Below are 25610 nucleotides of genomic sequence, written 5' to 3'. Positions count from 1 at the left end.
AAAAAAAAAAAATTATTAATACACACATACACATAATAATAACAATAATATTGTTTATTACAAAATAAATTCCAATTATATTTTAAATATACAAGATAGTAAAACAGTTACACGAAAATTAATAATTATAAATAAAAAAAATAGGAGTACTACACATATTGCATCTAAAAATAATAATTAAAAGTAATTATAAAAATAAAAAAATAAAATATATGATAAAGAAGTACAAAAATAAAGGAGTGGATCATAAAATCCACAGGCTTTTAGTTTTAATATTAATTTGTGATTAACTCTATCGAAAATTGTAACGAACACAACACTACCGCTAGTAGTATTTGATTCACGACATTACAAACAGTTCACGCTTAATTGTAACAACAGAGAGCGCGCGAGGGCAATAGTTTTTAACGATAGCCAAATCAGTTATCCGATAGAGGTGATTAACATATTTTAATAGGCTGTAATAAATTTTAAAAATCATTTAATATCGGTTTATTTGCCCCCATGTCGCTGTTATATCAAATAACTAAAACAATATCGGTAGAAATGGCAGAAAACACGAAGTGCGCACTGACACTTCTGTCGAGCACATGTTCTACCGAAAAATGATATAAGACGCACCGTATCGGTACCGGATTCACCTTCCCGACACTCTGACCGTGTCTAGTACCTGGCTACTGCAGCTCTCGGTCTCCAATCGGCCTCCTAACCATAGATAAGTATAATATAATAGATAGGCAACTTCCATGTTATAAAAGTGTACCGCGTTTCAGCGCCCCCGGTGGTTGTACGAAATAACTAAATTAGCGCTACTATCGATTGTTTAAGTTATCGATTTATAATCGATAATTTTCAGCTTTTACTATCGATATATTTTCTTATTATTAAATAATAAATCTATTTTCATTATTTTAATAATTATTGATTAACTAGAAATAAACAAAAATAAATCATTTTCTAAAAAGAGATCATATTTTATTATATATTTTAGGCAATACAAATAATTTTTTAAAATATATGAATAAAAATCAATAAAAAATTAAAATAACTATTCATTTTCATAAAAAAATGTTATAATACTATATTAATGAGAATAATTAATAACAATTAATAGCAGTAATCCCTAAATTTTAAATATAATATCACAATATAAAAAAACATAATGATCGTAAGAACCAAACAGTATAAAAACATTTAAAAATAATACAATAACTTGTTATGGGCAAATATAAAATTAACAAGAAATTTTTCATAAAAAAATTATAAAATTCAATATTAATGAAAATAGTTGTTACCAATTAATACTTTATAAAAACTTAATATCACAATATAAAAAACATTTTAAAATAATAACAATAACTTGTTATGGTCAAATATTAAAAATAAATTAACAAGAAATTATTCATAAAAAAAAATTATATAATACAATATTAATGAAAATAGTTAATACCAATTAATAGCAGTCAATACTTTATAAAACATAATATCACAATATAAAAAAACATAATAATCGTAAGAACCAAACAGTATAAAAACATTTAAAAATAATTACAATAACTTGTTATGGTCAAATAATAAAAATAAATTAACTAGAAATTTTTTTAAAAAAAATTATATAATACAAATTAATAGCAGTCAATACTTAATAAAAGACAACCTCATGTTCCAAAATAATTTAAATAACATATAAGACATACAATCATACTTGATTGAATTTGCCACGAGAAATAGTTTTTTTTTTTTGTGTTTTGAATACCATTCATGGGCAAATATTTAATTGGATCTTTTTCACCGGGTTGTATTTGTCGTTTTCCGCTTAATATACGATTCACTTCCACACACCAGTGGTTTATAAATATTTTACAATGACTTTAACTATTTTTTGTTGGAATATTTGGTCGTGGTTTGAACAATGTATTGTAGTTATATCAATTTGTCAATGATTCCATCAACTAATGCATTTTTGATGCAAGGACGATGACATTCTCTCGACAAGCGTTCATTAATATAAATAATAATATTATGAATAAATAAACGAAACGGCAAAGATGGATATTTAAAGATGATCTTGATTGCTGATACTCTCTTGCTACAATCAATCCTAGATCATCAGATAATTGACTGGAACAAACTTTTTGTACACATTCTTGACAGCCTTTGAATACATCTTTGTTAAGTTTTTTGCCAAATAACCAGATACGTATGAATGAGTTAAATTAGTTAAGTTTTCAGTATTTTTATTTAATGTTCGAATTTCTGTGGGAGGTAAGTCAACAGCTGATATTACAGGTCTTGGACATTCTTGCACAAATGAAAACAGATTTTTATAAGTCATTAATGACCTTCTACAAAATCTTCACAGTTTGCTCCAGGTGACTGTGATGAGAGAAGATTATTCAGAAGCAATGTCTTGTATGCTGAGATGAATGAGCCACAAGTTGGATTGCTACATCCTAAACTTCGTACAGCACCAAAAAAATTTCCAAAGGGTCTTGATTTAATTGTCTAGGAAGAAGTGATGAGATTCCTTTTGTTTCCAGCAACTTTGTCAATGTTTGAAATCCTATAAAATCATTATAATTACATTTTAAAATGGTTATACAATTAGTGAGAGAAATGTTCAATTTGCAGCTATATACCAACCCTTAATTGTTGTAATCCAATTTTTAACGTAGGAACATGTACATTTTTTTCATTTACACCAACAAATGCATTGACCTTAAAACTTTTAAGCTTTTTGACCAAAGTTCATGGTGTACAGAATTTCGTTTGATTGCTGTCCGATAAATTTTTCTTCTATCACTTTATTATAACTGCCATTGAAAGAATCAAATAATTGGTCAAAAAACAAAAACAATTTAGCCGTGTCAATAGCACTGGATTCGATTATATTTTTTGCTGTAAACAATATTTTTTTATTTAAATCAGTATTTACTATTTAAACATGTGAATATAAATAATAGTAAAACTTAAGCAAGAAAATGCATAACTGATGAAACCCTATGACTAAACACTTGGGTGGCACATTTGACCTTCATTTTGCTTATTTTTTGTCTTACAACATGATAGTCGGTAAGAATAGGCAACATTTTTGTATCTGGAATCTGGTTATCCTCTGCGTACAATTGTTCCAAATGTTTCCATTTAGCAACACGTTTTATACCATCCAACTCATAGACCAAATCTTTGGTAATTAAATTATTTCTAACACATTTCAAGAGATGAGGAACATCAAATAAATGTACTATTTTAATTCGATTTCCATTTTCCAAATCAATCTCATAAAAATCATCTCTATATTCTATATTATTCTGAATACAATATAAACGGGTTTCACTGTTTAGAATTCTTATTGCTCCTTCATTAGCTTTGCCTTGGTCACATATAGTGGCTACAACACACAATCCAGTGTTTTGGACATCTCTGATTACCTATTAAACAATATTATAAAATAATTTATTACAATTATAATAAATCTTAATTAGTAAAATTACACTTTTAAGCTGCGTCACTAGCTCCTCTTGTTTAGTGGCACCTTGGCAAAAGGAATAGGCTACGGGCTGCTTAAATTTTTTGGTAATTCCGCGTATCATAAAAACCAGTGCATGATCTGCTAATTCTTGGTTTTTATAACTACCAGTATTAACAAAACCGTCAATTTGGTCTGATGACACATTATACTCAAGGCCACTACTAAGAGACACCTCGTCAAATAGAACTGAACAGTAACTAAATACATTAAATAAAACTATTAGTGAAATTAATATGTAATAATACATTTAAATAAAAAGTTACCGTTCTTTGGGTTTTAATTTCTTAACATTTTCTTTTAAAACAGCCATAACAATTGGTGATATGCCAGGATTTATTGAAACACTACTCAAAATGTTATTGAGTGTTCTTTTGCAAGGCAAAGTAAATAGCTTTGATAACAAATTATAACACTTTGGGCTATTTTTATACAATGTAAGGCTTAACATTTTTTCGTCTGTTGTAAACCAATGTCCTTTAGATTTCTTTTTTGTTTCTCTTATCTGAAGAGAAGTGAATAGCGATGCAGCAGCAGTAAGTTTATCCGAAAACTTCTCATTAACATAAGAATCACTAAATTTCTCAGCATAACGTAATCTTGTTTTGAAATTCTGTTTATTATTCTGCAAACGACGACACTTCCGTAACAAATTGTTGGTAAAAGAATAAAACTTTTTACACTTTGGTGTCAACAGTAAACTTTGTTTATACCGATATAATCCAATAAACCTACCATAGAAATATAATACAAACAATTAAATTTTGAACTTTAATATAAACATAATATAATATATTATATATACAATTTTTACTTAAAAATGTTTGCATACAAATAAACATGTAAAAGTTTAAAATATGTTATTTCAATAAGCAATAAATTGTGCTATACAATTGGAAACTATCAATACTATTAATAGAAATCTATTTACCAGAACAATTTTTATTTTTTTTTTGATATTTTTGATTTATTCAAAGCATTAGAATAAAAGCCATCAACATTGCAAAGCAGCATTACTAATAGTATTTGTGTTCACTAAATAATACATTACGCAGTATAAAAATTAGCATATATAAGCAATAGGAAGCATAGATTGATTATAAATAAAAATAAATTTTCTTTACTTGTCAATCCTTCATCCATAACTGATGTTTCCAATACATTGAAACCAGACATAACACTATCACAGTTCATAGATTCATATGATAACTAGTGTTAATACAATGAATATTATAATACCATATTATAATGTTTAATAAGCAAGCAAAAATCAAGTTTACCAGATAAAGTTTCATTATTTAATATATTTGCTTTTAATGGTGTACTATGAACAATATTTTCTTCAGTTCCATAACCTGAATTTCTGGATCGGTCGGATGTATGAATATTGAAGACATAACACTAGATTTTGGATTAGTAATACCTTAAAGTTACCAACATTATTATTAGTAATTACTGAAAATGTTTATCTCCCCCAAGATAAGGTACCAGATCAGTGCCTACCAATGTTCAATTAATTAAATCATATTTAAGAATAAAAATATTTGTAGGTACCTGCTAATAGTAATGTTGGACAAGATTTTGTATTCAGCCTCTTAGTACCAGGACTAAAACATTGTTTTTCAAAATGATTATTGCATATAAATTTCTTGGTATATACATCGTTTGGATCCATTTCATTTAAACCAACCAACTCAATCCATTTTTTTAATCTCATGGAGTCCGTTCTAGGATTAGGAAATCGATGAACAACAATGCCTAATATAATAAATATCAAAAATAAATTTATAGAGATTATAGAAGATAGGTTATTTCAGGTAATACTTATTAAGAAATGTGTTATGATATATTGTGTCAATGGTTATAAAATTATAAATTTAATTGGACATTGGACAAATGTCTACACTCTACAGGCATGATATTAATTTAGATATTAGGTAAATCCATAGATAAGTATAATACCTAACTTATCTTTTTCACATTATAAAATAAATGAAAATGGAAATACCCAATCTTCTGTAATAATAAATACGTACTCTAAAGCGGCTCCTACACGATCAATAATATTGAGTCAATAAATTTTCAATCCAGTTTTAATTTCTTCAATAAATTGTACAATCCTTCAATATTTATACACTATACTAGAGACCGTCAATAATATTGCGCAATATCAATTATTGTACAATATTATTGATCGTGTAGGGGTCTCTTAAGAAATAACGAATCATTTTCTGAAGAATAATTCTAACTAAATATCTACTGTAAGATAACTGTTTAAAATCATGTTGTATAAAACATTAAATAATACCTATTTAAATTTGAAAGATATAGGATAATAATACAGAATGCTTGTTGCAAAACGTTTTATGAAAATATAAAATACTTACCTCTGGATTGACAGCCATTTATTACGCACTTAGAAGCATTTTTGGTAGGCATCATTTTAAAAATTTAAACGAATAAATTTATATTTTTATTTAAAATATTGTATCAAATAACAATAACACAACAACAGTGTAACACATTAACACAATTAAAAGTAAGATAAAATAGACGGATAACTTTTAAATTTGAATTCGTATTTCGTATAGAATTATAAAAGTCTAGACTCGAGACTCTAGGGACTAGTGAGACGGATAAAAGTCAAAAGACCGTTGTGGCGTTGTCCGTCGGCCGGCGCCCGCCGCCAAGACATGTGGCGCTAACGGTGGTTGTACGATAGAACTATGCTGTACAAAACGCTCCTATAGAGTTGCAATAGCCTGCTCCTAACCGACGGCTATTGGACGGCTAGAAGCAGTCGGCCGACTAGCCACGTGCCAGAGTGTGTCTTCCGCCGCGCCGTTAGAAATTGTCCGCCGTGCCGTAATCGCCGCTGTTATCGTGTCCGTTGTCATACATACCACTTTATCTATATATATATGTTTTTTTGCCGCTGCGATAGCACCCGCATTATACGATCTAATATCGCCGCCGTAATATACCTACATAATATAGCTATAATACCTTGTTACTTTTACGTAAAATATTACGCCAGACACAAGCTATCATTACCTACTTTGTCTCATTTTATATTCGTGATTACTTCGGTTCACATCATTGTAACGCATATCCCGAATAATTGTAAGTAGTTACAAATTTATATCTACATGTTTGTGAATATAACTAATATCAAAACCGATATATTAATATTATATAAACTCGCGAAATAATAATCCTGTATAACTATTTTGTATAATATTATTCAATGTATAACTATTTATCTATGTATGTTGTTATAAATCAATAAAATTATTTTGCTAATGAATAAAAAACTGAATTCTCAGATAAAAAATTCATTACAAAATTTACTTGTAAAAATTGAGAGCATTTTCAGACAAAAGATTTGAGTCTTCTAAAGTTTTGATAAATCTTCATAACTTTTAACTTTTTTGCCAATCTTCGATTTCGTTCTTCCATATTTTTCAATTTATTCCTGGTCTCATTATGCTTTTTTTTAGCAAATGCTAAATGTCTTTGGCTCTTTTTGGTGTGTGTAGCAAAATGTTCATCAGTTAAGTCATTAAAATATCTCGGGTTGTTTAAAAGAAGTTTCCGTTTTTTTGGTGGTGATATACTAAAATACATAGCATTTCATTAAAATATAAAAATATATATTTATTAGTTATATATACATACTTTAAGTTTAAACTATTAGAGGTGTGCATCTTTGAGGCGAGTCATCTTGATTCATAGAAATATTGTTGCAAATAACACTATAACATGGGTATACAATTTCATTAAAATAACTCTGGGTAAATGTAAAAAATAGGTTTACAAGCATAAAAAGTTTACATACGCGTTACTTGGAATTTCGGGAACTCGAACTTTTTCACCGACATTAATACAAGGAACAGCGCCGGGCATTAAGCGGCCATTGTCTTTAATGTCATTAGGTGAAAAGTGTTTACTGCAAACTTTGTACGACACAAGATGTTTTGCTACTGAACAAAATTCCATCCATTTAATTTTCAAACTCTCTTCATCCGTTGGAAATCTATATTACACGGGTAATACTTATAACTATAATCCACCTATTCATTTTTAAATATTTAACTTACTGATACAATTTTATTCCCGAAGTCTTGTCATAAGTAATGCCACAATTTGGAACAACGCATTTGAAACCCATATTGTTAGTGTACAGTGTACTGTCAGTTATTACTTATTAGGTAGTAAAGTGAACTAAACTAAAATTAATTTATTTATTTAGTCCATTGTTGTAGTGATAACTGATAACACGCAGACGCTGGTATCATATCAATGATACAGTGTACGGTACCGTATACGAGTAAACGAGTAAAGAACGAGCGCCCTCTATATTGCCACGCTCCACCGACACTAATCTCCTGTAGTGATGGGTAATTTCCCGGAAATAAAAAGTGAGGAAATATTCCCTGGGAATATTTCTGGGATTTTTAATAAATTCCCAAATAGTGGGAATTTTTACTATAAATTTGAAAATTCTAGCAGACATGTATAAAATAAATTATTACCTATGCCTATCCAAACACAAACTTAATATAATTTTAGTCTTGTGTGTCATGCTAATCACCTGGACCTCCGATTTTGAAGCCTTAACTAAATTTAAAAAGAAAAAAGAAAAAGAAAATAAAATATAATTATCCTTATTTTATGATTAATATTATAAATGAAAATTGAAAAATTATGTCTGATATTTGTAATAGGCAGTAGGTATCTTCTATACAAAATATCTGTTAAGACATTTAGTTTAGTTTTTTAGGAGATACAATAAATGATAGTAACAAATTTTCAATATTATGATATTTCTTTATTTCTTTCATATCAGTCATAATTGACTAGAACTAGTATTAATAATAATAAAAGTATAAAATAAAATAAATATGTGCTCCATATGTTTAATCATTAACTTATAAAATTAACAACTGAAAAAAATATTAAAAATTATAAAAAAAAATATCAAATTATAAGAATACAAAACTTAACACATAATATGTACTCCATATTTGTAACAAAAAATGTATAATTGAAAATTATATTAAACATTGTAAAAAATGTATCAAATTAATAAGAATATAAAACAAAACAAATATTATAAAATCCATATTTTAAGCTAGGTATACAATTTTGATAATTAAAAAAATGTATACAATTATTAAAATCAGTAACAAAATTCCAATGTTATAATGATTCATTGATATCAGTCATATTGTTGACTAGAACTAATATTAATAATATTAGTACAAAATAAAATAAATATGTACTCCATATTTTAAACACTACCCTTTTTTGATAATTAAAAAAAATGTAAAGAGCATTAAAAAGATAACAAATTAATAATAATACATAATAAAATGAATATGAACTCCATATGTATAACAATAAACTTTTTTGATAGTTAAAACAAAACACATTTTTACAAACCCCTTTCAGAAGAACTTATTTCTTCCTCACAGGAGTCAGAATCTGCATAAGGAATTTCACTTTCTATTTCAGTATCAGATTCTGATGTTATAGATCCTCCTTCACTTGATACTACTTCAAATACTTCCTTATTTTCTGCCTGAACACTTCATTGAATCTTCATTATCCCTGATACTGGGATTGTGTTAGGAATACTTAGATTTTGGTTCACAATATTTAATTTTCCAATGTATGACAAGTAAGTGAGTTTACCAGCTCTTTCAGTAGTAAGCCTATTCTTCTTATTATGTATCCATGAAAAGGTACGAAACTTCGTTCTGTGGCTGTGATGTACATGGTGCTGACAATATTTTTAATGCTATTTTTGATAATGGTGATGGATTTATATCTTGCATGTTATCCCATACAAACTTTTTTGAAAAAATACCATCTTTAGATTGATAATTAGCTAATTCTATTGAAACATTTCCATTCATTTTTGAACCTAAGTCACATATATATTCTAAACCATCAACAAGTTCTTGATTACTTAATTTCTTCCCCTGTGTACTAGGATCTAGTAACTCAGCTGCTATATGAATTTTTCCTAGGATAAATTCTTTTCTCTTAGCAATTTTTGATAGTATGGCAACTTCCTCGGAAACGCTGATTAAAGTGCTTGAAATATTTAAGTTAACTTTATTTTTAACAGTGTTTATAATTGAGCGTACTTTATGTATTTGGGTGTTGTTCGACTCAAGAGATATAATGGCATCTACAATTGGAGTTAACAGATCGATAATTTTAATACATTTGGCCAAATGTTTCATCGTTTAATAAAGTGTGTTTTAATTTTTTATACAGCACAGTGGTAACAGTTTCATCTACAGCTAGTGATTGTAAAACACTTTATTTATTTAGACTGTCTAGGCAATACAAATAGCTTCCCCAGCGAGTTTTAATTGTATATTAATTTTTTTTTATTAATTGATATTTTTAATACCGCAGAAGTAACTGAGATCTTTTAATGGTCTTTACAACAGTGCAGCTGTTTGCATAAATCTTGAATATTACTACACTGAATTATATCAAAACACAGAGGTGAAGACCATGTGCTGCACATCCAAGTGGTTTGAATGATTTCACATTCTTTTTTTACTAGTTCAAATGCCTTTTTTTTTATGTTAGCTGCATTATCCCCAATCAAAAACAAAGTACTTTTCCTTTCCATATTCTTCAAGCACATTAATTATTTGCTCTTTCAATATTCCCCAGTATGGCGATAATCTGAGTGTTTACAAACTTAACAAACAAAGGTTCAGGTTTAGGTATTATAAAATTTATTATACAACATTATTAATATTTGTCCACCCATCAAGTTGTAGGTGTAAATTTTTGGCTTCATCAATATCATCTCTTATATTGTTCTGCATTTGTCTATAGAGTTTATCCAGTTGGGTAGTGATAACACTTTCCTAGTTGGAATTTGTAAGCAGGACCGATACTTTTAAAAAAATCTATCCATAAGGGATGCTCGGTCATAGATAATGGAGTTCACTTTACTGTTATTGCTAGAGTCAGTTTTTCATCAAACAATCTAAAACAACAAAAATAATCTACCATATGTCCATATAATCGTTAGTAACTAGGTACATGTCTACATTTATTAATTTTTATTTACAATATGATAATATGCTTATAAAATAATATATAATATTTATTAAATAATTTACCTACTTATTTATCAAGTATAGGTACCTACAAACAAATAACTCTGCATATACCAAGAACATGGCAGTTCTCTTTTATTGGTAGATATGTTGTTATAAAGAAATAATAATGAATACAAAATTTATGTATGGTTCCATAATACAAATTTTATAAAAGTTTTGTTAAATTGAGGGTTCAACTGTATATAATATTTAGGTTTTAAAGAGCTTCTGAAAATGTTCCTAAGCCTACTAATTTCAACTACCCATTATAAATGTGAATATCTACTTATCTAAAAACAATCAATTTATTCATCTAGGTATATTTTATTTAAGTTAAATGTATGTCAATGCATTTTAATTATATTATATACAATTATACAAATATATAAATGTTAATTAGTTTAAAAGTACTTACTTTTCTCTTTGTCATTCTGTCAAGAAAATTATGATTGTAGCTGATGCATTTTGATTGGCATTGATGATGTAGATTGGCTTTGTGCGAATTGATTTATGTGTAGATCTTTCTCTTCCATTATTTCATCGCAAATATTGCTGTATTTTCCTTTATTTATGCGTTTCAATATATCTTTGGATATTTCATACATTTTAATAGATGATTTTTCATTTTGCAGACATTTATATTATCTTCTTTCTTGCAGTACTTGCACGAAAGACGTTTATCGTTATCTTTCACTTATAAAGTACTGCCTTACTTGGTCTGGTGTCCACCCATTTCAAAGTTTATAATATAACTATCAGTAATTAATATAAATAATAATTATGAATATAGTAGATACACTACACAATAACATTATATTATAATTTAAAAACCTCGTGTACTAATATTAGTAATGAATAATGTGTAAACTGTAAATTATATGTAGGTACATGGTTATGACTTTTATATAATATATAGCCATAGATATTAAAGAAAATCTTTAATATCTATGCTTTTTGCTTTTAGCGGGTTTGCGGGTTTCATAGTTATCACTTATCACAATATAAGATAGATTATAGCACAGATATGTATATATATATATTATACATATCTGTGGATTATAGTATGTAATCTAGTGAACCTTTAACAGTGTAGACCAATAGAACGGAAAAAAAATTCCCAATATAGGGAAGAAAAATATGTTGTGGAAATATTCCCGGTAAATTCCCAATTATATATTTCTTTCTTTTGGGAATATTCCCAAGGCACATCACTAAATTCTCCTGTCTATTAGTATAAGGTCTATGGTTACGACCGTTACGCTGAATTCGCGGTTCCCGTTTTGGCACTCTTTTTTCGACGTCCGAACCGTCAAGTTCGCCAAGCTCCGAGCTGTTCTTATTCGCTGGTTATCGACCGACTCTCCGGTATAACTACGCACGCCGACGATCCACGTTAGCTTTTTGTATCTCGCACGTACGCGATGTTTATATCTTTTATTTTGTATTAATATTGTGTATTTTAATTATTTGCAAATTGTTAATAAAATATTTTTTCGAACACTCGAAATTCTTTCGAGTAAGTTTATTTCACGCCCCCGTCCTTACGTTAGACAACGGTGTTCCGACCTACGCGCGGCCAACAGGCGCGTAAGTTGTTGGCTGATAGTGCGTTAATACAACCACTATCACCACACATGTGTAGATAAATTTAATAATGATATCAAATGTCTTATTTTTACAAAAATATACTGGTGAGCAGATAAGGTTTTTTTGATCCTACCACTACATTTTATAGGTAAGTATATACTAATATTGACGTATAAATGTTCAGGAACACGAATTTGTCATTTTTAATTATCTAAAATGCTTATTTAACTCTGATATCATGATGTTCATGAACTGGACTAGGGAAGTACTACAAATCTATTAAATAAACACAGTGTTAATTCACTGGAAAAGTAAAAATAATTTTTTTTGGCTAAAATTAACAAAATTAAATACATAATGCTTTTACAAAAATTATTACTATATAACAATGTTGTTTTAAATTAATTTTACCATTAAATGAACAGGTATTTATTGTTTGTTCATTTACTGGTGTTTCAATGTAAATTCTAGTGAATGAACATTACCAATCAAAAAAGTACACTTTAAATTAATATTGTTATAACTATTTTTAATTTAGCATAAAATACTTGTAGGTACTTATATAAAATGGAAGAGGTAAAAAGACGATTCAGGTACAGTGAAGAGGATTTGCAAAGGGCAATGGTAGCAGTTCGACGAAAAGAAATGACTCTATGTAAAGCTAGTGCTAGTTTTAATATCCCTAAAGGTACTCTATCAAATAAATTAAATGAAAAGGTTCCACTGGAAAGAAAAATGGGTCCTAAGACATATCTGTCAAAAGAAGAAGAAAATAGAATTAAGAATTGGATTCTAGCCAAGGCAGCAGTTGGTTTTCCAGTCAGACCAGATGATATTAGAGACTCTGTACGAAATGTATTGAAACAGTTTACCCGTGATACACCTTTCGTTAATTGTAGGCCTGGTATTAAATGGTTAAATTTATTTTTAAATCGCCATAAAGAAATTGGGAAAAGAAATGCTGAAGTTGTATCAAAAGCAAGGGCTTTGGTAATACAAGACCAAATTAAAAATTGGTTTGCTGGTGTGAAAAATTTTTTAATAAATGAAAACTGTGTGGATATATTAGATGATAGTAGACGCATTCTAAATTGTGATGAAACTGGAATGAATACTTGCCCTAAAACAGGCAAAGTATTATGCCTAAAGAAAATGCCAAACTTTTATGAGATTGCAAATGGTCCAGAAAAAGAATGTACAACTGTTTTATGTTCCTTTTCAGCTGATGGTACATCATTTCCTCCAATGGTTGTTTATCTTTATAAACGTATACCTGCTGCAATTGTTAATAATTTACCTAATAGTTCGGTGTTTGGTCGATCGGATAGTGGTTGGATGATTTCTTCCACTTTTTTTGAATATATTGCAAATTCTTTATATCCTAGTTTGGTTGAAAAAAAGGTTCCATTCCCCGTGATATTATTTTTGGATGGTCACAGTAGTCATTTAAGCTTAGATTTATCTGAATTTTGTGTTGATAAACAAATACATTTGTACTGTTTACCTCCAAATGCTACACATATATTACAGCCATGCGATGTCTCTATTTTTAAGCCATTAAAATCACACTGGAAAAAAGTTGTTCATAAATACAAACAGTGTGATTCAAAAACAATAAATAAATTTAATTTTGCTACAATATTTAATGAAGCATTTGACAAAATAACAATTGAAGTCATCCAAAATGGATTTAAAGCATGTGGTCTTTATCCTTTTGATGAAAATGCAGTTGACTATGATAAATGCATACCAAATAGATCATTTAATACATCAGATATTTCCTCCATTTCCAACAATGATTTAAAATCTGATGTATTACCTAGACCAACAATTGATGAGTTTTTAATAGCAAAGCATGTCATCAAATTTATTTTACAAGATAAACTATTAACAGATAATGACAAAATAAGACTTATAATAGAAGAGTGTAATAAAGCTGAAACACCTGGTAGTGAGCAAATACAATCTAATGTTGATGGGTTTTTGAATTTTGATATACAAAATATGCCAATGGAAATACTTGATGATACATTTAATTTGAATATGTTTGATGATATAGTGTATGATAACTTACACTGTACAAATAATGAAGAACTAATAAATCACGATGAGAAAAATACTGATGAACCATTTAATAGTGAAGAAAATAATGAAACTGAAACTATAAACTGTGATGAGAAAAAGACTGAAATATTAAATAGTGTAGAAAATAATGAAACTGAAACTATAAACTGTGATGAGAAAAAGACTGAAATATTTAATAGTGAAGAAAATAAGGAGACTAGAATTATGAACTATGAAAACAAGGCTGGAAAGTCTGAAAATACAATTAATGCAGATAATTCTATTATTATAGAAAATATTAGAACAGGAATCAAAACTAGTAATTTGAGTGAATCTTCAATTGATAACATATGGTCAACACATTTTCCATGGCCTAAAACTCCAAGCAGTCAAAATCAACTAAATCATCTGAAAGAAAACTACCATATGCAATTACATCAACGCAGTGGCAAGAAATTCAAAAAGAAAAAGAATGTGTTAAATTAAAAAAACAAGAAGCCATAGATACTAGAAAAGAAGAAAGAAAGCGAAAAGCACTTGAAAAAGAAATTACACTTGAGGAAAAAAGGAAAAAGAAGAACATCAAAAAAGATAAATTAGAAGAACTTGAAGACATTAAAAAGCTCATACCTCAAACACAAACCTCGACATTCAAAAGTAAGCAAAACTATATGCTATACAGTTGGATGTTTTGTTATTGTTGAATATGAAGAAGAATATTTTCCTGGGGAAATAATGAAAAAAAAAACTAATGAATATCAAGTTCGTGTGATGTGCATGTCCGGCTTAAATTGGAAATGGCCAGAAAAAGAAGACATATGTTGGTATAAAAATGTTATGCAAAGTCAATGCCAGATAAGTATATGCTGTTCCTGAAATCAATAATTATAAAATATAATTATTAATATTATTTTATTCAAAATATTATATTGTTTTAGTGTACCTATAACATTAGAAAATTAAAAGTTTGTTTTTATATTTTATTAAGTTAACATTTTAAGTTTGATTATTTGTTTTTATATATTAAGCATTATAAGTTTGTTTTTATTTAATATATATATACCTATCTGTATTGAAAAGTTAAAGATAACTAATAAAAATTTAAAAATTGTTTTTGTTTATTAAGTTTATTAATGTTATTTCTACCTACTTATTTATTTTATTGGCATATAATTGAAATTTATTCCTACTGTTAGTATTCAATTTCAAAATTCATGATTTAAATCAGTGAATTTACCTATAATATAATTATGGAGATTGTAAAAGCACATATATTTACTTTATTTTAAAATTTGATAGTTATGTTCATTTACTAGAAATAAATTGTTCAATTACTAGAAATTATGTTCACACATTGGGATATTGACAAAAAAAACTTAAATAATTAATGGTGTGTTGAATTTAATCATTTTCAAATATTTAAAAATAATATAATATAGTTATTAATACAAACAGTTCAAAAAAAAAAAAAAAATTATATTAATGTGTTAGATATTTTTGAAGTGACATTTTTGAGAAAATTTTACAACCTTAAGTGTTCAATAACTGGTGTCGTCACCCTAGTATTCTTTCACTACCTAATTCTTATAAATAAGACTAAACTGATTCTCATCAATAATAAATATGTATGAGCTTGAATGCTTGATTCCTTGATCCAAGACTGATTTTTTTTTATAATCAACATAATAATTTAGTTATTTTTAATTGATAGTTATCATAATGAAAGTAGTAAAGAATTATTGCTTATTAACTATAAGATATATTTTGTATTAAAATATAATTACTAAGTTCAATTACCTAGTTCAAAATATAATTTAGTATTTACAAGTTACAAAAACTTTATGAGCCACGCAGTATTAATTGTTGAGTTGTATGTTTACTGTTTACTGGGTTTTGTTTTATCAATACTCGATAATAGCACTATCAATGTTTTTCATGGAATAAATAAAAATGTTATCGTTTTTTCTAATAATGAACCAGTCAATGCGAACTCTAACGTCTGGGATCCAAACTAATATATTTTCGGGTCCAAATAGCAGGTCCAGAGCACTGCCGAACAACGTACAGGCGTGGGCTATCTATTAGTATTTAATCAATGGTATAATGAATCATCTTTATTAAAAAGTAACATTTTTTCTTTCCATAAATCACTATTTAAAAAATTTATATAATTTGTTTGACTATTTAAAAAATTGTGATGTTGAACGAAACTATCTAATACTCCAGGGGCATTAAAATATTTTCTTAATTGGAATGTCAAAGGATGGATTACACATTTTGTTTTTTTTTCAGCAATCATATTAGTATTGTGATTTATAATATTATCAATAGAGTTATCTAAACAAATTATTTTTGGTTTATCATAATAATCATTAATTGTTAAATATCTTATAAATTTGTATTTAGATTCAAAATCTTCAAAAGGATTGTTTAATAAATTAATTATAAGCTCTAATAATTTTTTTGTATTGTTATCTATCGTTTCATTAGTTTTTAATACGTTTTTAATTTGTTGTGCTATAGGAAACATTATCATTTTAGTTACCTACATCCCGTTTTAGTTGTAATGCATCTCTTCTTGAAAAATTTAATTTTCCATAGTAATGCAATAAAAATTTCGTCATTGAACATTTTAAAGTATCTTAATTAAAGTTATTATAATTTTTTTCAATTTCTTCTATTTGATCATTAGGATTTATGTTTGGTAAAGATACATTATTTTTATTAATACCGTGTTTTTCATTAATAATTATTGGTTGAATAGGATTGGTATTGCATATATTTGATTTCATGTGTTTAGCAAAAGAACGAAACGATGTGAATGTTTGAGGGCAGTTTAGTACCCCACAACGGTATATACTTGTCGACGTCAATGAATGAACACATTTTAAATGTATAAAAAGTGTATCTAAATCATTAAATGTATTCTTACAAATATAACATCTAGAGTCCATTATACTTATAGATTACTAACAGTAAAAAAAAAAAAAATATATAATGATAATAGAACAAAGTAACTTTTTACACATAAAAAGTGTAACAAAATATTTTAGTTGGATAAATCAGAGATTAAATACATCAAATATGAGTTCTTAACATCAGAATTACAATGTATACCATAAAAATAAAGCTGAATGAATGTCCAAACTAAATTAGACTGAATTGGGTATTTTAAATTAAATACAACAGACGTCAACTGCTCTTATAATACTTGAAAACTTGTAATATGTGTTAAAGTAGTATACATAAAAATCTTTTGCAACTTCAAAATCAACTCCAACAACACAAATTAAAGGCTGTAATGCTTTTTTCCCTTATAGCAGTTATCAATTTCGATTTGAATTAAGGTATGTAAATCATTCATTGAAGCAACTTGATGTAAAAATGATTTCCATGCGTCAGATACGGATGTTTTTATGATACGCCTATTATTGGCAGATTCTTTATGATGATACTTAGATGTAGGCCCAAGCAGGGAATTCATAAGATCAAGTATCCAAAGATTTCTAGCATCTGAAATAGAAAAATCATTTATATATTTTTTAATTTAACTTGATCTATTGAATCATTAAGATTACAAAATGGCAAAAGTGAATATATTATTACCTAAGTCAGTTTGTTGTACTTCAAGTAAACGTTGTAAAATCACTTTACTATTTCCATCTTTAATGCCACTTACCATAAAAAGAATTATTTTAAGAGCAAATTGATTCCATTTGTCAAAAAGTAATTTGCACTTAGAATTTGTATACATGCACTCAAAGTCTATATCAATCTGAAATTAGAATTATTTAATTTTTATTCAGTTAAATTATATACATATATACTTGAAAAGAAAAACAAATTATTTTTTTCTGTTGAAACATTTAAATTTATGGTAGCTACAATATTGTTAGTAAATCCTGAAGAAAAAATGAACATTTTAATACACATATATTAATTTAAAATAGGTAACTCAAAAATAACCTCACTAAAAACACCTAATCTATAACTCCAAATAAACATGATTAAACAAACATACCAAACTATAACCAAATGACTGTGTAACGATTGTTACATATTTATTTATAAACATAATAATATTATACAATCGTATAGGTACATATTATATACTTACACATATTATATATTATATAGTATACGTGCATATATGTATATAGGTATATGTATGTATATCGTAGACCAAAACATGTAAAATATATTATGATGAATGTACATTATGCCCCTCCTGTGCTGTCTCATATTTAACTATTGTAAAGCTACGGCTAAATAAGAATATATGTAAGAGACAGCCAGTTCCCCGCGTTAACACCAGCGCACACGAACTCCAAGCCAATCCAACAGCTTGTAAACGTTTTAGTTAGGTAAGAATAAACTTGATATATTTATAAGTATTTGGATCAATCCACATTTATTTGTATCCTGAGTACCATTTGCTCCCAAGCTACGGTTAACTTATATTCATAAGAAACCAACTTCTTCTCTGAATATCATATATTTAACGGGTCATCCCCGACCACGTTACAACTGTTTGTATGTTGGCCATTCATCAAGGATATCATGAATAGTTATATTAGGCAAAGAAAGATAGCATCTACGAATATCAGCAGTTTGTTTCCACTTTATTTCGACTTCGTTCACTGGCTCTATATTAAATTGAAGCCATTGCTTGACACTATTTAATTCAGCATCGGTAGAAAAATCTTCACCTTAATATTTGAAATTGGTGACAATTTCAGTACTTAAATTGTTTTAATTTACCTTCTGATTCATCATGAGACAATTCTCGAAAATAGTTGGTATCTGAGTTATTTTCATTCAATTTCAATTTCTTAGGACCACTCCATAAATTATAACGACGCAATTTGACTATGGTGTTATGGTATTTTTGATACAGCAGTCCCTTAGGTTTTTGCTTGGGTACACAGAGATAAAATGTTTCCTAAAAAAAAATTTAAAAATTTAAAAACTTTTACAATTATTTAAAAACAGAATACAAACCTTAATTTCAGATTTGAAGATTTCAACAATACCAACAGAGGTTTGTTCAAATAGTTTAGGTGACGCATGTATTTTCTGTTGAATCAAATGCTCAATAATAATATCTGTCAATATTTTTCTTAATTCATCAGTAAGCTTGTTATTTTTTTTGAAAAAGGATAAAATTAGATTTCTTTTACCAGACGAAGTCAAAATGTTTACAACATTACCTAAAATATAAATAATTAGTAGGTAAGGTAATACATGTATTGTCAACTTGATATTTACTATAAAATACAAATAGGTAGTTAAAAAAAAATACAAAATGTTTATATCAATAATAATGGTAGTACCTACTAATAGCAAAACATATTTTTTAATTTAAAATTGTTTTTATTTAAATCAAATTTTCAGTTATATTTACATTTTAAGAAAAAAATAATTTTTAAAAATATCACGTGGCTTTTTTTTAGATAATTTTTGATAAAATATGCATCAAATTATATTAATGCCCGTATTAGGCTGCCAAGTTAAAAATAATGCATAAAATAATAATTAGAAAGGTATACAATATTATTATGTATTAATTATTAAGTACCTACTACTGTAAGTCCATAACCTACCCTAATTCAGTAATATCTACTCCTGACTTTGTAGAGGGTAATTGAAGCCTATTATTTAAAGACGCGTTTGGTTATAACTTATAGGTACCTTTATTATGTTTTTTGTAGATAAAGTGGAATGTTCAGAATCTGATGAAAACGAACTATCTGAGTTTAGTTTATCTACAACTTTAGTTTCTTCCTGAAATAAATATGTTATAGGTATATAGTATATACACATAATGAATTTAATATTCATTGTATATCCGACACCCCTATCATACATAAGAAGTTTGAACTGATTAATAACTTACAGTAAGAAAAGATGCTTGCCACTTAATCAGATGATATTTAAAGATAATTCTCTGTCCATATTTATTTTTAGGACAGATATTGTTAGAAATGGTTTTCTGTTGTATACTGCAAGCTCTCAACAGTAAAACCGTAATCTGGAGTATATTTTCATTTGTTTTTTAAATATTTATTATTTACAAGTTACAAATAATATTAATAAAAACAATTTTAGTAATATTTATAATAGTAGGTGGTACCAACTATAGTTTATTAGTATATAATATAATATGAATAAATTATAACCAAAAATATAATACATATATAATAATTAAATTAAAAAAGTGGGTGTTGCTTTGCTGTACAGTAGGTTACTGTAATGGATGGTGTTCAATTTGAATTCAATGATATAATATTATAATTGTATAAGAAAAACAATTCTGAGCGAAGACGGCCAGTCAGCTTATGATATTAATAAGTCTATTTGATGATATTATTCTGAATAGGTATCTAAAGTAATTTGTACATAACCTATTTAACTATTTAAGTGGAACCTTGTTTTACATTTTCAATCCTTAGCTATACAAATTGAACATTTTATACATTTTGAACCACAAAATAATTATTAAATTTTAAATTTGATACTTTTTGTCAAAATTCGATCTTTATTTTCTTATAAAAAAAAATTGACTTATGTACTTTTAATATTTTTTAACTGCTATAATAGTAATATATCAGGAGCCTTGTATTAAATGTTCATGTTTTATTAATAATAATTATAGAATAAAATAAAAAGTAGAATATTTAATTTTAACATTTATTTACATTTAAATATCTTCAAAAAAGTGAGAAAAGTGAGGTATCAACATAGGCGGAAATGGGGGGGGCTTGGGGGGACTTAGCCCCCCCCAAATATTGTAATAGCCCCCTCAAAATTTTGTCATCTTTATGTGAAAATATATGATATATATTTACTAATTGTACAATACTTATATCATTACGAAAAAATACCTATACTTTAATGTTATCAATACCATGAACATATATCAATAGTCAATACCTATTTACGCGGCTGGCCTAATCACCCTAACGTCCTTAACCTGTGAAATAAATGTAGAACTGGAGCTAATAAGTTGTATAAGACAAGAGATATTGTGCGACGAGTATTCGCGAATGTTCTCGTACGTTAGTGCTTATCGAGAACCTTCGAGAAACATTATATAAACGATAACGTCATAATATCTTTAAGATTATTCGAGAACAATCGAGAGCGTCTCGCATCTATATATATCAGAAAAATTAAACCGATAGTTACCAGTCCGCAGCATAGTCCCGCACGAAGTAACACGCGTCGCATTGTATTGTTGTAAACAAGTCCGCCGCCGCCGTTATAACTAATGTGTTAATCTGTTTTAATAGTGGCTACTCCCTAATTATTTTATACCTCGTGTTTTTAAAATGTTCTTTAACCGTTGGTGAGCCTTAATAATAAAATAATAATAAATAATAAAATGTCTAAAAGTAATACATATTATGATATTTTTAATGTAAAAAAAAAACAAAATAATCTAACACACGAATCACCAACTGTTTTAAAAGACCAACTGTGTTTAACCTCAACGCCTATTACAACAGCTACAGAAACTACCACTACAGTTAGTGTAAGTATTTCCACGGTTGAAAAGGAAGTACAAATACTTAAGCCTATTGTGGATGATCTGGGAACATTAGTTTCTGGACCGGCCCAGTCAATATTAAATGTAAGTTAAATTTTTATACCTATTTAAATAATAATAATATCTTTAAATTATGTTTTATGATTTCCTCTAGTCTTATCCAAAATCTAAATTTGGCTTACAAAATCGCAGCTTTAACTCATCTTACTTAGCTAAACATGATTGGCTTGAATATAGTATTGCATTAGATGCTATTTTTTGTTATGCTTGCCGTATTTTTAGTGATGGTAGAACACAATATGAAAATGTATTTACTGTCTCTGGTTTTAAAAATTGAAAAAAAGTAATCTTTAAATAAATATTAAATTTAACTTTTTTTAAAAATGTATGTTATTCATTAATGAAAAATTGGGTATGCTATCCTCATTTTACAGTTAAGTGGGTCAAGAGGGGCTAAGAAAAATAAAGCATGTAAATTAGAAGCCCATTCTTTTACTCAATTTCATTTAACATGCATGGCCAAGTGGAAAGCTCATCAAAATACTCAAATTACAGGAAGTGTTCATGCCCAATTATCAACCCAGCATAAATTACTTGTAGAAAGCAATAGAAAATATATGAGTACACTTATTGATAAAGCATTTTTGTTAGCTAGTCAAGGTTTGGCTTTAAGGGGGCATGATGAAAGTTCAAACTCCTTAAACCAAGGTAAGTTATTACAATTATTACATACAATTATTAATAACATTACTGTTTATTATTATTTATTATGTTAATATTTAAAAAATAAACTTTCCAGGAAACTTTAAAGAAATTTGTAAATTACTCTCTAAAAATAATTCAGAATTTAATAAAATATATTCTAGTCCCACCAACTACACAAGTCATTTAATGCAAGATGAGTTATTACATTTATGTGCTGATGATGTAAGGCAAAAAATAATAGAAGAAGTTGAAAGTACTGGAGTGTTAGGGTTGATGTGTGACGAAGCAAGGTAATACCTATTCAATTGTATACCTATTAATTTTTGTAGGGTTAAATTATTCAGAAGCATTTACTGGTGTCTTTACCTTTAGTGTTAAATATTGTTTGGAAAAGAAATATTTTTATTTTTTTAAGATGTTTCAAAGAAGAGCAAATGACTGTTTGCATACGTTACACAGTTGGATTAGATTTATTCGAAAGGTTTTTAGGTTTTATCGATACTTCTGAAAAACAAGATGCTGACAGTCTTTATTGTCATATTCTTAAATACTTTAAACACTTCAATTTAACTAAGGCTCAAATTGTTGCCCAGTCTTATGACGGTGCCAATGTAATGGCAGGGAAATTTAATGGTATTCAAGCAAAAATAAAAAACACCTTTCCCTATGCTATATTCACACATTGCATGGCACATAGGATGAATCTAGTAATAATGGATATGTGTAAACATTTAAAAGTAAATATGAGTACTGAGTAGTAGGTATAAATTGCAAAGTATTAATGTACACATTTAATAAATGTTAAAGGAAGCCAGAAATAAATTTAATACTTTGGAAGCTCTATATGTTCACTTTTCACATCCAACAAAAAATAAAAAACTAATTGATATGCAAGCAAAATTATTAATAAAAAATAATAAATCCATTATACGGATGAGTGATACCAGATGGAATTGCAGATATAGAAACTGTGAAGCTGTATTAAATAGTTATGGGTGTATTATTGATATACTAAAAGAAGAAATTGAAAATGAAGTTGATAAAAGTGTTAATGAATCAATAGGTTAAAAAAAATTATTTATTATTATTTAATCTGAATTTATATACTAAAAAATATTTCAGGAATCCTTTCTAACCTTGAAAATGGGTCCTTTTTGGTACACTTGTTTATTTTACATAATGTATTGTCAACTATAAACATACTATGTAATATGTTTCAAGAAAAGACTGCTACATTGGGAAAGGCAAATGACATAATAAAAGGAGTTATACAAAGTCTGAAAGAGGCAAGATCAAATGAGGGGCTTAATGAGATATGGAAAAACATTCAAAGTTTTGCTGAAAAATATAACATATCTTTTGAAATGTCCTATGAAAAAGAAAGCAAGTATTTCTTTTCAATCTTAAATCTTAAGTAAATATTATTTTAACTGCACATATTTATTAGGTACCTATTATTTTAGGATCAAAAAGAAAAAGATATGAATCAAATTTACTTCAAGGTTTTGTTTTGTCAACAACCACTGGTGCAGAATTTCAGTCTACTGAATCTGACTCTGTTGAAACTCATTTTAGAGTTAATGCTTATTTCAAAATTTTGGATGCTGTTATAGTTAACATGGAAAAAAGATTTTCAACTGAGAGTTTACAAATGGCTTCTGCAGTTGATAATTTCTTAAAATTAAACTTTAATGAGAGTAAATTCTTTATTGAACATTATCAGGTATATACTATTTAAATAATGTGTATGATATATATTTAAATAAATTGATTTACTTCAAAAAAATATTTTCAGGACTTGTTGGGCATATCTAAACAAGATTTAAGATCAGAAATGACAGTTGCCAAAAATTGTATTGAAAGTTCATGCGATAAAAATGATTTTAAGCTTGAACATATAAAAAAATATGTCTCAAAGCAAGTCTACCCAAATTTGTACAAATTGTTGCAAGTGGCGATCACTCTTCCAATTAGTTCATCAACATGTGAGCGTTCTTTTTCGGCAATGAGACGCTTAAAGACATGGTTAAGAACATCTATGCTTCAAAATCGTTTCAACACAACTTCAATACTTAATATTGAAAAGGATATTGTAAAACATATTGACAATGACTCCATCATCAACAAATTTGCAAAAAAAAATAGAACAATTGTGTTACAATAATTTTAATTAAACTTTATTCTTTTAATAGTATTTTTTTGTTGTATTTATGTATACTTATAGACTGTTAAAATGCTTTCAGATTCAATTCAATAAAATATGCGACACAATGTGTTTTTTTGTTTTTCGATTTCTATCAAATTATTTGAATATAGTTTTTTTTTAGTTAAGCCCATCCCCCCCCCCAGAAATTCCAATGGATTTCCGCCTATGGGTATCAATGAAATAAGTGCAAAAAATTGAGCACACTCAAAAATAGTGAGAATAGTGATAAATAGTGAGTGCGTAGCAACTCTGCAGTAGTCCAAAAACTGTTTATAAAAATATACTACTGCATTTATAGTTCTTTTTAAATTAATATAGCTAATATAGGTACCTAAGTACTTACTATTTTTTTATGTTAAAGATTTAAGCATCTACACTAGAAGTTTTAGAAAAATATATAGGTACATGATTAATTTTTGAACTATGTATACACAATTATATTATATCTAAAAAAAACTATTTAATTAATCTTAATACCTTCATTAACAACTAATAATTTATTAAATCAAGTCAGTGGATACTTACCTATAAGTTCGTTGAAAAAACATTCACCCTTTAACTCAATCAGGAGGTCTAATAATGCCTGCTCATTATTAAATGCATCACATATTTCAACAGACGCATTCATAATAACGTCGTTTATATTATTATATGAAACTAATTTACGCGACACGCACAAATTAAAACTGATAACTGAATATTGAATAATATTACAATAATTGTAAATATTACAACTGTTAAATTCATAGCATAATTACTATAAGAAACTTTTTAAGGCACTTTTAAGTATAATTGACTTTATTAAAATAAACAAACACGCTCGCGGTGGTGTCC

The 25610-nt window shown here is 27.5% G+C and overlaps 2 protein-coding genes and 2 pseudogenes across 2 annotated transcripts; 2 read left to right on the top strand and 2 right to left on the bottom strand.

Annotated features, from left to right (window-relative positions):
- Positions 1 to 3791: 3791 nt before the first annotated feature.
- LOC126548872 (uncharacterized) lies at positions 3792 to 5971 on the bottom strand (annotated as a pseudogene).
- A 905-nt stretch (positions 5972 to 6876) lies between these two features.
- On the bottom strand, positions 6877 to 7700 carry LOC126553124 (uncharacterized; annotated as a pseudogene).
- A 13947-nt stretch (positions 7701 to 21647) lies between these two features.
- On the top strand, positions 21648 to 22757 carry LOC126553123 (zinc finger MYM-type protein 1-like). Its single transcript, XM_050208302.1, has 5 exons — positions 21648 to 21660; positions 21789 to 21949; positions 22020 to 22172; positions 22300 to 22573; positions 22732 to 22757. The coding sequence occupies exons 1-5, from the start codon at positions 21648 to 21650 to the stop codon at positions 22755 to 22757; spliced, it is 627 nt and encodes a 208-aa protein (XP_050064259.1).
- Positions 22757 to 24827, top strand: LOC126553122 (zinc finger MYM-type protein 1-like). Its single transcript, XM_050208301.1, has 6 exons — positions 22757 to 22860; positions 22986 to 23317; positions 23792 to 23953; positions 24034 to 24293; positions 24366 to 24662; positions 24795 to 24827. The coding sequence occupies exons 1-6, from the start codon at positions 22757 to 22759 to the stop codon at positions 24825 to 24827; spliced, it is 1188 nt and encodes a 395-aa protein (XP_050064258.1).
- Positions 24828 to 25610: the final 783 nt, after the last annotated feature.

The sequence above is a fragment of the Aphis gossypii genome, unplaced genomic scaffold (assembly GCF_020184175.1).
Source record: "Aphis gossypii isolate Hap1 unplaced genomic scaffold, ASM2018417v2 Contig00070_ERROPOS76104, whole genome shotgun sequence".
NCBI classification, from domain to species: domain Eukaryota; kingdom Metazoa; phylum Arthropoda; class Insecta; order Hemiptera; family Aphididae; genus Aphis; species Aphis gossypii.
Note: the sequence above shows the minus strand (reverse complement) of the source record. Positions and strands in the feature narration are given on the sequence as shown.